This window comes from Cryptomeria japonica, chromosome 6 (genome assembly GCF_030272615.1).
Source record: "Cryptomeria japonica chromosome 6, Sugi_1.0, whole genome shotgun sequence".
NCBI classification, from domain to species: domain Eukaryota; kingdom Viridiplantae; phylum Streptophyta; class Pinopsida; order Cupressales; family Cupressaceae; genus Cryptomeria; species Cryptomeria japonica.
This window is the reverse complement of record NC_081410.1, coordinates 461,609,261-461,623,829: the sequence shown is the minus strand read 5'-3', so window position 1 is coordinate 461,623,829 and position 14,569 is coordinate 461,609,261. Positions and strand designations below refer to the sequence as shown.

At 34.7% G+C, this 14,569-nt stretch overlaps 1 protein-coding gene across 1 annotated transcript; it reads left to right on the top strand.

Moving 5' to 3' along the window:
* The first annotated feature begins 4,143 nt into the window (after positions 1 to 4,143).
* Positions 4,144 to 7,610, top strand: LOC131051085 (pentatricopeptide repeat-containing protein At4g02750). Its single transcript, XM_057985455.2, has 2 exons — positions 4,144 to 7,027; positions 7,110 to 7,610. Exon 1 carries the CDS (start codon positions 4,471 to 4,473, stop codon positions 6,631 to 6,633), a length of 2,163 nt encoding a protein of 720 aa, XP_057841438.2. The 5' UTR covers positions 4,144 to 4,470; the 3' UTR covers positions 6,634 to 7,027; positions 7,110 to 7,610.
* The last annotated feature ends 6,959 nt before the right edge of the window (positions 7,611 to 14,569 follow it).

The window sequence follows — 14,569 nt, the reverse complement described above, 5'->3', positions numbered from 1 at the left end:
ATTGGTGAAACATGCATTAGTACTAGTGATGAATAGAACTATTTAATGGATATATATGTGAAAATGATGGGAAATGGAATCCTAGCCTAGAGATATAAAGTAAGATCCAAATCAATATCATTTCATTAGGAGAAATAGCCACCAAGATCCAAATTTAGTTCCAAAGGAGATTTGAATGTTGTGTATGATTATTTCCTCTTTTTGATTTTATATGATTTGACACAAATAAAAAATAACTAGGTGAAATGGTGTAAAATTGACAATATTCAACATACATAGAAAGATACAAAACTGAAAGTCAACTCAGGAGTATATAGATCTAGAAATGAGAGACGAAGTAGAACTCGTAGCTGAAATCTAGACCTAAAATAGTTGGACTATGGAGCTAGGATTTTTAGTCCAGATAGGTGTATTGGACATTGAGGCTTTGGATCTCAGATTAGGAGGTTTTGTAGCTCACTCTCCAAAATTCAATCAAAATCCACTGAACTATGGATCTAATCAAATTAGTCTTGAGGTTTTTCTGTCTTCAAAATATAGAACTATGTCTCAGTTTACTCTTTGAAAATCTATAATGTTGAGAGAGAGAGAGAGAGAGAGAGAGAGAGAGAGAGAGAAATACTATTTAGATAAGTCTTCCAAGTGTTGATGCAATAACATGATAAATCATAACAAAATCCATCATGAAAATATACTTGAAGATAACTTGTACCTTGAAGCTCCTTGTACTCAACTCTACTTTTGATGGAATACTTGCTCTTGAAATGAAATTTATAGATGATGAAAAGATGATCAAATGAATTTGAGGTTATGCCTTATATAAGGTTCTCAAAGTATTTTCACAAAATTAGTCTAACTTCCAAATGATCATATACAAAAATTGAGACCAGATTTGAAAAGGGGAAGGCCGACACTAACAATGACTCAATTTTTAGGGAATTTTGGTGGGACACCTGTTTGGACTATGACACCCAAAAGGGAATATGGTGCCCAAAATGGCTATGGTGCCTAAAAGGGTCCATGGCACCCAAAAGGGAATATGGTGCCCAAAATGGCTATGGTGCCTAAAAGGGTCCATGGCACCCAAAAGGAGCATGGTGCACAAAAATGACACACAAAAATGACTATGTACAAGTTTGAACATAGTCTAACCAAAACAAGGCCTCTGAAAAGGGGAGTCATGAGTGTTAGGGTCTTGTGATGCCAAATAAAGACCTAATTTGAGAATTTGATAATAGTAGGATGTGATAAGGCCCAAATAAGCTTGAAATGACATAGGACTAAAGACACACTAAAGAAAAGGCCCAAAGAGGAGTGTGAAATTGTAAAGGGGTTACAATTAATGACACTATAATTTGTAGATTTGAATTGGATAGGAGATGTGGATAACAATAGGTCAACTAGTAGCTAGATGTTTATCTTGTTTAGAGGTATACTTATTTGGATGAGTAAGTAGTAGGTTATGTTAGCTCTTTTGATTAAAGAGGTAGAGTATATATCATATTAACTATGAGAATTAGAATGTCACCACCTTGGCAAAGACATATATATTTTTGCATAGATAAAACATATTAATTAATAGTAGCATTTTTTTGTTGACATGGTAGAGGATGAGATTAATCCTAAGAAGGTAGATACTATGGTGAATGTTTTGGATGTTTTGACAATAACTATGAACGTGGAGAAATTTAAATGGTGCATTAAGGATATGGACATCTCAATCATTAGTAGATTGTTAATTTGTTTGGCTTTCTCTTTTCTCTTTTTAGGTATACACAAAGAGGGAGAATGTTGTGAAATTGTGTTCGACACCATGAAATTCCTCATATTTACATGTATTGCTTATTTTGTAATAGTAATATGCCCACATGAAAAAGGGCATCCCACTTTAAGTGGCACCATTTGTCACTTGTAAAATCTAATATGATATGTTGTAAGAAGAATCTATAATATGTAAGATGTAGGAGTATCTATGACATTTTTTGTTAAGTGTTTCTATGATGCATAAGAGCATGTAAAATGGACTTATAAGGTAGACCAAAAAATTCATGGATGAATTTTGACTTTTTAATAATGAGTAAGAGCATTTTGCTAAAGGAAGAATAAGGCCAACAAGGAGTGCCCTATTTTAGCGGGTGGTTATCACATGGGGAATTACATTCCTTGTTGGGAATGTTGACCCATTATGATTTAGATATTAGAATTTGTGCCTTCGGATTTGGGTGGAGTGCCTTATTTTAGCGGGCGGTTATCACATGGGGAATTACATTCCTTGTTGGGAATGCTGACCCATTATGACTTAGACATTAGAATTTGTGCCTTTGGATTTGGGTACCATATTTACCCATGATATTTGCACATGGATTTTGAAAACCATGCCTTTAGGTTTTGTTTATATCATAGCTATTTGGGAAGGAGATGGTGAACCATTTGTATTTACAAGGAGTTATGCTATATAATTTCTCTAGACATGGTTGAAGGCTATGGTGAAGGAGATACTTTATATGGTAATAAATTAAGCATTCCTTTGTTGCTAGGTTTTTTTACTATGGTTTTTTAGGGTATCTACTATAATTTGCGTCTTTTTCTTGTGTTGTATCTATTGCATGCTTTTGCAAATCTTAATAAAACTATCGGATATATATATTTTTAGCATTTCCTCTCCTCTCAATATTCTAAGAATTTATTTAGTTGTAGTTGACTCCTTTTAGTATCTAAGCTAAGTATTTCAAATATATATTTTTTAAAATATTGAGTGAGCAACCATTTTACATGAGGGGTTAGGATTTAAGTTGTTGTTGGTAATGTGATACAACTAAGTTTTTTTTATCTCAAATGGGATTCCATACATATTCTAATTTATTAATGAATTTTTTTTCAAGTAATTTTGATATTTTAATTCTTGAAACTTATAATATTGTTGATTTGTAAAACCACATGAGTGTAGAAAATTGAAATCGAACATATAATAAGATTTACATGAGTATATTTGTTGAATTATTATTAAAGATAATTATGTAGATTGAATAAGTTAAGCAATTAATTGATTGAAAGGAGGGATGTATCCTAATTTAAAGGATAATAAATGACCTATATATAAATATTCATGTCATGTTGACTAAAATATCCAAGTACTTGCATTACATTACAAAATTGGAATATGGTATCAAAGCAAATAAAGGATTCATAGACCCTTTTATGTTTTATTGAGATAAAGAGTTAGTGAACATTGATGTGTACAAAAGGTGCATCTTGTTGCATTTGAAGGCCAACAAGAAGCAACATTCAAGGCACTAATGTGAATAAATGTCCGTGGCTTGTGTAATATATAACATGGTACTTAACATGGAGCACTCTAGGAAACATAGGGGTGCAATAATTAAATCCTAAAAAAATCAAGGTAAGTTTTCAAGTGCTAGAGATAATGTTGTTGTAGTCTTGTCTCTTTGTGCCCTCAACATAAGGTGTGTAGCATGTCCAACTAGCAATGGGTATGTAATGCAATTTTTTTTTACTCAATCAATAGCCAAACAACATGTGGTTGATTTGTGTGGAGAGAAAAAACCCTTGCCTCGCATGATGAAGCAGTGAAACTTAATTCAACTATTTTATTTGCTAATAGTTGTGTTTGGTCTTGATTTGCATATGGAGTTCTTTGTTATGAACAATTGTGTATGGCCCTATTCATACAAGTTTAGTGAGGCCTAGTTCCCATTGAAGATAAAATTGTTGTTTTGACACATAGTTGAATGGGCTCTATTTAAACATATGAATTTGTTGTTTATGAGTGCCCCTATTCACATTGTGTGTCCTCAATCTTTATTAAAAAAATCTTAATCCATACATTTATCATCTATTATTTATATAATTAACAACATTTATTATATAAACACGTTTTATCTTCATATTGAATATAATTAATAACATTTATTATATAAACACGCTTTATCTTCACATTGAATATAACTAACAACATTACAAATGATATTAAGAAATTATATATAAAAAATTAACAACGTCTACAAATCTATGTTGTAAACATCTAGATTCTAGATGATACAAAATTCAAATCTTCTACAATAAAAAGAAAGATTGCCCCTCAATATGTTTAATGAATGATTCCCTTTTGAAGGATTTGCAAGGGAATATAAGGTTGTATCCTAAATTCCAGGATGACCTACAAACTTTGTCATATAAAAGTAAAGTAAAGTAAAAGTAAAGTGTCTTTTATAGTCCACGATGCCAGCCATCTATGTATGGGTTTACAGATGGGTTAGAGCCTTATGAGACTACCTTGTACTCTTTTGAGGAGGTGTCTAATTGCACTACTTCTCTTTCAAGAGCACAAATTCTCCACCACTAGATCAACTCTTATATTTCTATGTCTTTATTTCAGAAAACTCTGAACCTTTGGGTTGCGTAACAGAAATCATGACTGGGAATGGCTTCCTATAATCTATAGGCAACAGGATGGAGATGAGCCATCTCATCTTCATTGCCACTTCGGCAGTAGCACGAGCCTGGAACAACAGGCATATACACTCTTTTACATGGCTTTTGAACAACCAAACTGCTTTAGATTTCAGCACAGAGAAATTAAATACATGCCTTATAAAGAAAAAAACCACTTTAGATCTCAGCACAGAGAAAACTACTTTCAAACGAAGGAATAAATCTGGAGTTCGCAAGACCATGTGCGATTTCGACAGTGGTGTGGTTTCGGAAAACATGAAAATCACACGCTATGCTAAAGATGGGAAAATTGAGGATGCACGCCAAGTGTTTGAAAAAATGACTAAACGAAGCGTTGTTTCATGGAACGCCATGATCACTGGATATGCGTGTAGTGGGAAGATAAAAGATGCGCGACAGCTGTTTGACGAAATGCCTGAACGGGATGTCGTTTCATGGAATTCTATGGTTTCCGGTTATGTCCGGAATGAGAGTTTGGAAAATGCACGGCAACTGTTTGACAAAATGCCTGAACGGGATGTCGTTTCTTGGGATTGTATGATTTCGGGATATGCTCGAGGTGGGAGAATGGAAGAAGCATACCAACTGTTTAACAGTATGCCTGAGAAGAATGTGATTACATGGAATGCGATGCTTGTGGGTTATGCACAGATTGGGAGAATAGAAGATGCACAACATCTGTTTGACAAAATGCCTGAACGAGATTCGGCTTCATGGAATATGATGATTGCAGCATACGCACAGGGTGGAAGAATGTTGGAGGCGCGCCGGTTGTTTGATGAAATGCAGGAGAAGAACACAGTTTCTTGGAATTTGATGATTACAGGGTATGCTCAGAGGGGGCAGATGTCGGATGCAAGGGAACTCTTTGATAAGATGCCTGTGCGAGATGTTGTAACATGGACTGCTATGGTTACAGGGTATGCTCAGAATGGGAATATAAGTGATGCACGCCGGCTGTTTGATAAGATGCCTGAAAGGAACATAATCTCATGGAATGCAATGATTGCAGGGTATGCCCAAAATGGCAGGATGGAAGATGCCTCCCACCTATTTAGTTCAATGCCAAACCGAAATGTTTCGTCATGGAATGCAATGATTGCAGGATTTGCGCAGAATGGGCAGATAGAAAATGCTAGAAGACTTTTTGATAAAATGGGTAGCCGCGATAGCCTCTCTTGGACTGTTATGATAGCAGGTTATTCTCAAAATGATCATTGTGAGGAGGCCCTGAAAATGTTCTCTCAAATGAAGCATTCAGGTTTCAAACCTGTCGAATCAACCTTCACTTGTGTACTTAGTGCATGTGCAAATCTAGCAGCTCTGGAACAAGGCAAGCAACTCCATGGTATTTCCATAAAAACAGGATTTGAACCAGGTGTATTTGTGGGGAATGCCATTGTTACAATGTACTGCAAGTGTGGAAGCATAGATGACGCGCACTGTCTATTTGAAATTATGCCTAAAAGAGATGTCGTTTCATGGAATGCGATCATTGCAGGATATGCTCAACATGGCTATGGCAAAGAGGCACTTCAATTCTTTGAACAAATGCAACATATGGGGATTAAGCCAAACCGTATCACCTTAATTGGTGTTCTGTCGGCATGCAGCCATGCTGGCTTAGTGAACAAAGGTGAGCACTACTTTCATTCCATGACTAAAGATCATGGCATTGCAGCAACAGTTGAGCACTATGCCTGCATGGTTGACCTTCTTGGTCGTGCCGGGCACCTAGTTGAGGCAGAGGATTTCGTAAACAATATGCCAATTGAACCCAATGGAAGAGTATGGGGTGCATTGCTGGGTGCTAGCAGAATTCATGGAAACATAGAGCTAGGACAGCGAGCAGCGGAGAACATTTTTGAATTGGAACCACATAATGCAGGAATACACGTTCTGTTGTTTAACATGTACGTGGCAGCTGGCAGGTGGAATGATGCAACAAATTTGAGACTAACGATGAAGCAACGGGGGTTAAAGAAGGAACCAGGATGCAGCTGGATTGAGATCGAGAACAAGATTCACGCATTCCTTGTAGGAGATAAATCACATCCACAAACTGAAAAGATATATGCAATGCTTGCGAGATTAGCTGAGCAGATGAAGGAAGCAGGTTATGTACCCCTTAAAAACTTTGTTTTGAATGATGGGGATTAGGAGAAAAATGAGCATGTTCTATCACAGGACTCACCAATTGCGCTTGGATAAAAAATAAATCTCTTATGACTTTCAAAATCAAGAAACTCCTGATTGTCCTGCAATTAGCATACTGAAATTAAATTCTATCTTCGAGAAAACATTGCAATGGTTGCCAACAATTGCAGTAGAGAACCTAACATGGTTCTCAGAGGTTCGTGGTTGGCCCTTGCTTAACAACATTTTATCCTAGCCAGGTTGGCTAGTGTGCTCAAACCATATATTGCTGGAAGAATGTGTGTTGCAGATCGGTGGCTTAGTCGTAGAGCACCCAAAATACTCGAGTATTCAGAAAGGTCATAAGCAAGTTCTGGTTGATTCATACTTTAAAGCATGGGTTTAGTACTTGCAACAGGTATGAAAACATATACAATTTATATTATATTTTTCACTTGAAGATAATCACTTTTTCTTTATCAAAGTTCCTCCTTGTGCAGAAACCATTTGGAAGTTACAGCTTGGGGGAGATGCAAAGTTGAACAAGTATAAGCTAACTGGCATTTAGTGGATCAAGATTCAAATGGTAATTGTTCCATCTTTGTTCCTTTCTGTGTACAAGTGGAATCATGACCAGTTAACCAATCTATTGGCCCTGGTGAGAAAGCACATGAATACGAAAGAAGGATTTATCAATTATAACAATCTTTTTCAACGATTGTAGTATTTAAAATAAATAAATTTGGCAGTTCTGCTTCTTTGAGAGAGCACAAATGCATTTGAAAATTTACTTAGATTTATGTACGCAAAAAATATTGTTATCATGACAGACACCATCGTATACTGCTCTTTCCTTCGTTAGAATTAGGTGATGTCTTGTTCTCTAAAGCCTTCTTTATATGTCTTTTATTTTAGTTCCATGAGATCTATGAACAAATTTTCTATCCCCTCCATTCCATTAAGGAGGACATTTTCACCTTATGGAGGAAATTGATAACCTATTGGAACTCAGAATAATCCATGAAGTGCTAACGAATTCATTCCCTGTTCAGTTAATTCAATTTCCATTTTGGAGTAAATTGTTAAAATATTTAATTTTCAATTTCAGTTGTCTACTTGGGTAGAAATGCAATGAAATTATTCAACATAAGAGATGGATATAAGTGAGGATGCAAATATTTGATTATAATAAGTTGATTTTAAGGGATTAACTAACAAGAAGTCTTATGATACAAATAAAACTTACAATCAATGTTCAATAATGATATGGAAAATGAAGAGCGGGACAATTTTCTTCACGAAGACAAGAAGCTCTTAGATTTTTAGCTCGAGGCATCTTCCTTGCACAAGGAATCTAGGCCTTTTAGGAAGAATTTACAGAAATGACAAGAGGTGGAGGCATTTGTTGCAGAGGTTTGCAAGGTTCTCTAGTGTGCTTAAACATGGAAGAGTTTGTAGAGGATGGTCTCTAGCCTACGACTAGTCTTTTTTTGGTTGTCCAATAGTGTTCTAACTATTTTGAAGGGGCCTTGATTTATTGTGGAAAAGAATGGCTTTGTTGGGCAATGTTTTGTGAAGGGCTTGAAGTGTAGGTTTCTACTCTCATCTTATGAGTCTACTAATGGTGTTGGTAAAAGGGCTTGAACATCATGTTGGGGATCATGGAGCATATTGTTGGTATTTTACAAGATGTGTCTGCTGCGAAGAGGTTTAGCAATTGTGTAAGAATTGGAATGATGTCCTTAATTTCTCACAAATGTTTAATAAAGTTTTACTTGAGTGATTGTCAAAGTGCAATTTGAAGTATGTTTAGTGGGTAGGCCAAATATTGTTGTCTTGGCTTTAGAGAATAAGGAGGCATAGGTGATTTATTGGTGTTAGTGACTATACAATGCCTCCCTCATATGGTTTTGTTGGAGGGACTAACATAATTGGTTTTACCAATGTTAAGTTGTTTCATGTAACAACCACCCTTAATTTTTTTTTTAATTTTTTTCTTTGAAGATTAAATTATAATATAAGTTTTTAAACTTCGAACGCAGTGCTGTCATGAAGTCTAATATTTAAAATCAGCATTGCAGGTTACAATTGATAATGTTGATAAATTAAACAAAGAAAATAGAAATTTTGAACTATCAAAATTGATGAAAACTTATCCTTGTTAGATAATTATCCTTGATGTCAAAGCTTGATGCATAAATCAGTTTTTACAGCTGCCAAGAAAGGAAAGCCAATCACAAAGCTAGCTGACACTTATAGAAGGAAACAAGAAAAGAATGTTTGAGGATATAAGCTGCCAAGAAAGGAAAGCAAATCACATAAAGATGGCTCCCACTTTTAGAAGGAAACAAGGAAACAAGAAAAGAATGTTTGAGGATATGATAGGTTAAAACTGAATCTATTTTATGTCAAAAAAAGAAAGATTTAATGTGACATAAAAAGAAGGTTTTAAAAATTTGATTAATGTTCAAAAAAGAAAGATTTAATGTAGATTTAAAAGCAGATCCGATGAGGTTTCATGATCAGATTTGGAAATCCAAGATATTTTAGAAATCTTTCATTTTGAGAATTCAATCAATAGCGTCATTTTAGTAGGTTTTATTCTTGAAGAGTTTTAAGGATATGAATGAAAAGAAAGGAAAGTTTTTTGTCAGATTATAAAAAAAAGGGAAATGCAATTTGAGGAGTAAATATTGTTTATGTGATTGAAAATTAGAGACGGTGTGTAATGAGCAGAGTAGGAAGGACATATTTATGAAGATTGAGCAAAGTACAAAGATGTTTTTCAAGCAATGTTTATTGGAGGTCGGTGCCTCATATTGAGTTGGTGCTTCTAGTGAGTTAGAGCTCATGTTTATAAGATTGATGTCTATGTGGGTTGTTGCCCATAGTTTCTAAGAAGTTGATAAAAACAATTTTGCCGTGATTTTTTCCCTTAGGGGTTTTCCATGTAATTCTTGTGTTCTTGCATATGTTGTTTGCTTGATGGTTTTGAAGTTATATTTGCAAATTTGAAATAAATGTTAAATTTTGTCCTCATAGTGATTCACACCCCCCTCCTCTCCCCTGCCTGCTCTCAATATTATTGTGTGCTCTTCAATTGGTATCAGAGCATGGTTCCTTTAGAAAAGAGCCTTACAGGCTTGAAGGTAGATCTTGGGAAGCACACGATGACTGGTAATGATGGACATGGTTTTTCCATTAATTAGGTTCCTTTATTTGATAGAACAAATTATGCTTTTTGCAGCATAAGGACAAAGACGAATTTAAGTGCACTTGGATTTGACATCTAGCAATCAGTAATTCATGGTTACATAGCTCCAACAACTACTCCAATTGAGTTGCTGGTAAAAAGGCTAGTGAATGTAATGTTGAGGCCAAGAATGTCATTCTTTACAGGCTGACTGAATCTAAATTTGTTAAAGTAATGTATTGTAAACTTGCAAAAGATAGGTGGGAAAAATTGAAAAATATTTATAGAGGAGATGAAAAAGTTAAGAAGCCAAAGCTTCAAACTTATAGAGCAGAGTTTGAGAGCCTCAAAATGGAAGAAGAAATTATTGCTCAATACCTACTTCATATGGATGAGGTATCCAACATTATTAAAGGCCTTGGTGAAGAGATTAAAGAATCAAAAGTTACTGAAAAAAATATAAGGTCACTCCCCTTGCGATTTGATGCAAAGGTTTCTGCAATAGAAGAGATGCAAGATCTTAGCAATCTAACTAAAGATGTGTTGCATGGTATTTTAACTACATATGAGATGAGAACCGTTGGTCAAACATCCAAAAAGGAGGTTGCATTCAACATTTCACAAAAATAATAATGAAGAAACATGAATTGAGTGATAGTGATTTAGATGATGAAGAAGCTCACTCCATGAGAAAAATGAAGAAAGGTTTGAGAAAATGCAAAGGGAAGCTACCTTTTAAGTGTTTCAGTTGCAGAAAGGTAGGACATTTTGCATCCAAATGTCCTTATGCAAAGAAAGAAGGCAACAAGAGTGAAGAAAAACCAAAGTACAATAAAAAGGGTTTTTAAGAGATGAAGATGAATTTTCAAAAGTCTAAAGAGTCTTTATTCTAAAGATTACATCAACTAATTAGAAGACATTGATGGATGTTCTTCTAGTGAAAGAGAATAAATACTGTCACAACCCTCTTTTATCACTTTTGGTTTGATACAATTTCTATTATATCTTTTTGGTTGAGCTATTGAATATGGTTGAATAAATATTATAAAATGATAGATAATGGACCCACATACACACTTGGAGAATATAATTCAAAAGGCATTATTTATTTTTATTTTTATTTTTCTCATCCCCAATTATGGCACATGTTGTAGGAGGAATTAGAAGCTTCTAGAGGAATCTTCATTCTTTAATTCCCTTGCATGTAACTCCCCCACTAGGATATTAATCAATTTTGCATGGATCCCATATTGGAAAAATAATCTCATTTTCAATTAATTTCTCTAGATAGTAGAATTAAGGGGTTTTTCCTATATATTGTATACAAGTTTTCAAAAGAGGGAGTTGGTTATGCTTTGAAGAAAGTTTTCTCAAATAGTTGTTTTTTTAGTAGTCATATTTTTCATTTTGGAGAATAGATAAGTTTTGTTTTGAAGAATTTTTCCAAGCTTGCAAGGAAGGATCAAGGAAGGCTAGGCTTGAAGATTTGGAGGGGATTCAACATCAAAAGGCTTCTCCAGGTTCCCTCTCTTTTTGCATTTGATATTTCTTTATGTAAATTTTTATATTTTCAAAGGAAATACCTCCTCTTAGACTCTTTTAGTTGAACACAACTTTCTGAAGGAAATCATTTATTAATTGTTAGATAGATTAGTTAGAAAGGATAATCTATTTTTTTTCCCATTAAAGAAATGCATTCATAAAAGTTTCTTTTCTTTTTAAAATGCAAATGCTGATTTCTCTTTTATTTGTTAATCTATTTAAAAGAAAGAAATCAGATTCTGTTTTTTCTTTTTTTTTTGTAATCTAGAGGAAATCTTGAATCTGAAAAAAAAAAATGAATAAATAAATCATGCTTTTCAACATCTCTATTTCTTTAAAAAAAAAAAAACTCAATTTCTATTATCTCTGTAAATAATTTCTTTCTCTATGAATTCTTCTCAAATTGTTGTATAAATCCCCGTGGAAAATATTATCTTGTTATTTTCAGAAAACCCTCTCTCTGTGAATATTAAATTTCTGAGAATCTCTCAAAGAAACTTTTGTTTATCTCAACATAAGGCAAATTTTTTGGATATGATCCCTGTGAAATCAAAATTCAAACATTTACCTATCTCTGAACAAATTTAGTCCTCTGTTGTATTGCTGAAACAAATTTCTCTATTACCATTCACTCCTGTGATTAAATTCTTATTCCTATTCTTATAGTAATATTTTTTTAATATATATATATCCCTCTTAAATTATTAAATAAACTATAATAAAACCATATATATATTGCAATGTTAGAACTTAAACAAAAAAATATATAAAATATTACGAAGTAGTCCGAAGAATAATTTTTTTTGTTTCTGTTGCATAGAATAATGGGCCAACGCAGGGGGCAGAGTTATTACTACGGTCGAGGAGTGGTACCCTCCACTACCCTGCAGTCACTGTTACGGTAGTGGCCGCAAGGGAGTGGAGGGGACCACGACTGTCCCCTCATCACTACGGGCTTGCACCCGCAGGTCTGCAATGGTGATGGGACCCGTGGCCCCCACTCCCACTTGGCTTTAAAAGCCACTACAAAAAAATTAATTCATGGCAAAATTTAGATTTTTTGTTAACTTACTTTTTAATCCAAATTTTAGTTTAATAAAAATTAAACTTAGCTAAATTCATAATCAAATTATCTTTAGTAAATTTACAATTAATTTATCTTTAGTAAATTTATAATTGTAAATTAAATTATATCAAATTTTATAATTAGAATCTTTCAATCTATTTAAGATTCATTGGGTCACTTAGTTGTCATTTTACATTCATCAAAAACAATTAATTCATGATTTGAACCAAAATTATCAAATGTCTAAACTAATTGCTATTTTTGAACCAGTGACTCTATAAGTGATTATTCTCATGGTAGAAATAAAACATTGCTTAACCTTGCATGTAACTTACACTATCCTTGCTTCATGTGAATTACTTATACATTAATTGCATTTATTGATGATCGAGTTACATTTTCATCATCTTCATGCAAGTTACACGTTTTAATATGTGAGTTCATAATTGTCATTATCATGCAATTATATTTCAATATTAAATAGTTTAGTTGTAGAAGGATGGTATTTTTATCAAGTTGTACATGAATGCCATCGAAGTAGTTATTTCAATTAATTAAACTTTGCAATGTCCAATTATGTACATTCATTTCATAATTGTTTCAAGCATGATGTTTTTCATAGCTCCTTAGTTAGAAAACTAAACAAAGGAAGTGGAAAACAAAAACCTGGCAGCGTTCGGTATTTACGATGCCTCTGGGTCACGCTTATGGGTAATGCTGTCGTGTTGAACTACTGCACTTAACGCCTAATAAAGCTGCATCAACGACGTCTGTGACATCGTCCCTATAAATCATCGGGGAGTAATAAGGGACACTTGGAAGTTAAAATCCAAGGGGCGGGTAATCCCCCTTGGATCGATAATCTAATAAGATAATCCTTAAATGATTTTACATCCGCTGAGTTAAACCATAGTAAACCCCCTTTAAGGTTGATCGAGTGAAATGCTTTTATGGAATTGATTTAATCTCGAAGAGTTGTTGACGATTGACAATTGGGTCAAGGGTGACACTTATGATAGGTATTAGGATCTAGTTGTTTTAGGCCACAAGCAATAGGCCACCTTGAGCCTTTGCTTAAGTGCTACCACCATGGGTAGCAACCGCAGAGAAACTGTCTGGGACATTGACCCTAGAAAGGGTTGCGTACCCACCAACCAGTTTACATCAAACCATAGATTAGAAAATAGAACTACATACTTTACGCCTTGATCCTATGCCGAAACGGGTATGTAGGCAGTCTAGGGACGGAGTTGTCCCTAGTACTCAGGCATTCGTGGATGGGGTCTAGGTTTTGGTAAGAAGAAGGATTGAGAAGAATCCTAATTTGAAAGATAAGTATAATAAAAAGGAAAAGGTAACTCAATGCATACTCGAAAGGAATCCCGTATGGATTCGCTTGATTTCCCGAGGCTTTAAGTCAAATTCCGAGGCAGAATTCAAGCTTGTATTATGTTATTTGATTTCTCCTAAGGACGGTGACCTCAGTGCACTCCTATTAGAGGAATGTAGTACTTAGTGAGTGACTCAGGACCCGAATGGTCCTGATGAGTCTAAGTCTCTGGCCAGAGCACCTCCTATCCCAATTGGATAGATGCCTACCCCGTATGGGTAGATGCCTATCTTGTATTGGATAGATGAAACCTCCTGCTCCATATGGACAGATGCCTAACCCGTATGGTTAGATGCTCATCCCGGATGGATGAATGCCTAATCCTAATGGATGGATGCCCAGAGTATGCGATTGAATCAAACAAAAATGATTAAAGTAAACAAAAAAAAAAGTGGTCAAATTTTGTTGGGTTAAGTAAAGTGGGTTATTACATGTGGTATTAGAGCAAAGGTTCAAATCTAGGCCTTGTGCTCACTTCAATTTACACAACTAAGGGAATGTCTTGCAATGGTAGAGATTAAATTATAAAATCTTAAATCAAGAACTAACTACATAATTTAATTTTCAGGTAAAACCGTAGAATGGCTAGAGGAAGAGGAAGAGGAAGAGGAAGAGGAAGGGGAAATGGAAGACGTGCTACCACTAGGAGACAAAGGGAAGCTAACCATGAAGAAAACCATGAAGAAAACCACGAGGAAGACCATGAAGGGGATCAACATAGCCTAGGGAATAATGAAGATGGGGTCGAGGCTATAATCAACCTGCTAAC

Bases quoted from the DNA above. Each gene is read 5' to 3' on its own strand.
- LOC131051085 (XM_057985455.2), top strand. From the start codon at position 4,471: ATGGAGATGAGCCATCTCATCTTCATTGCCACTTCGGCAGTAGCACGA.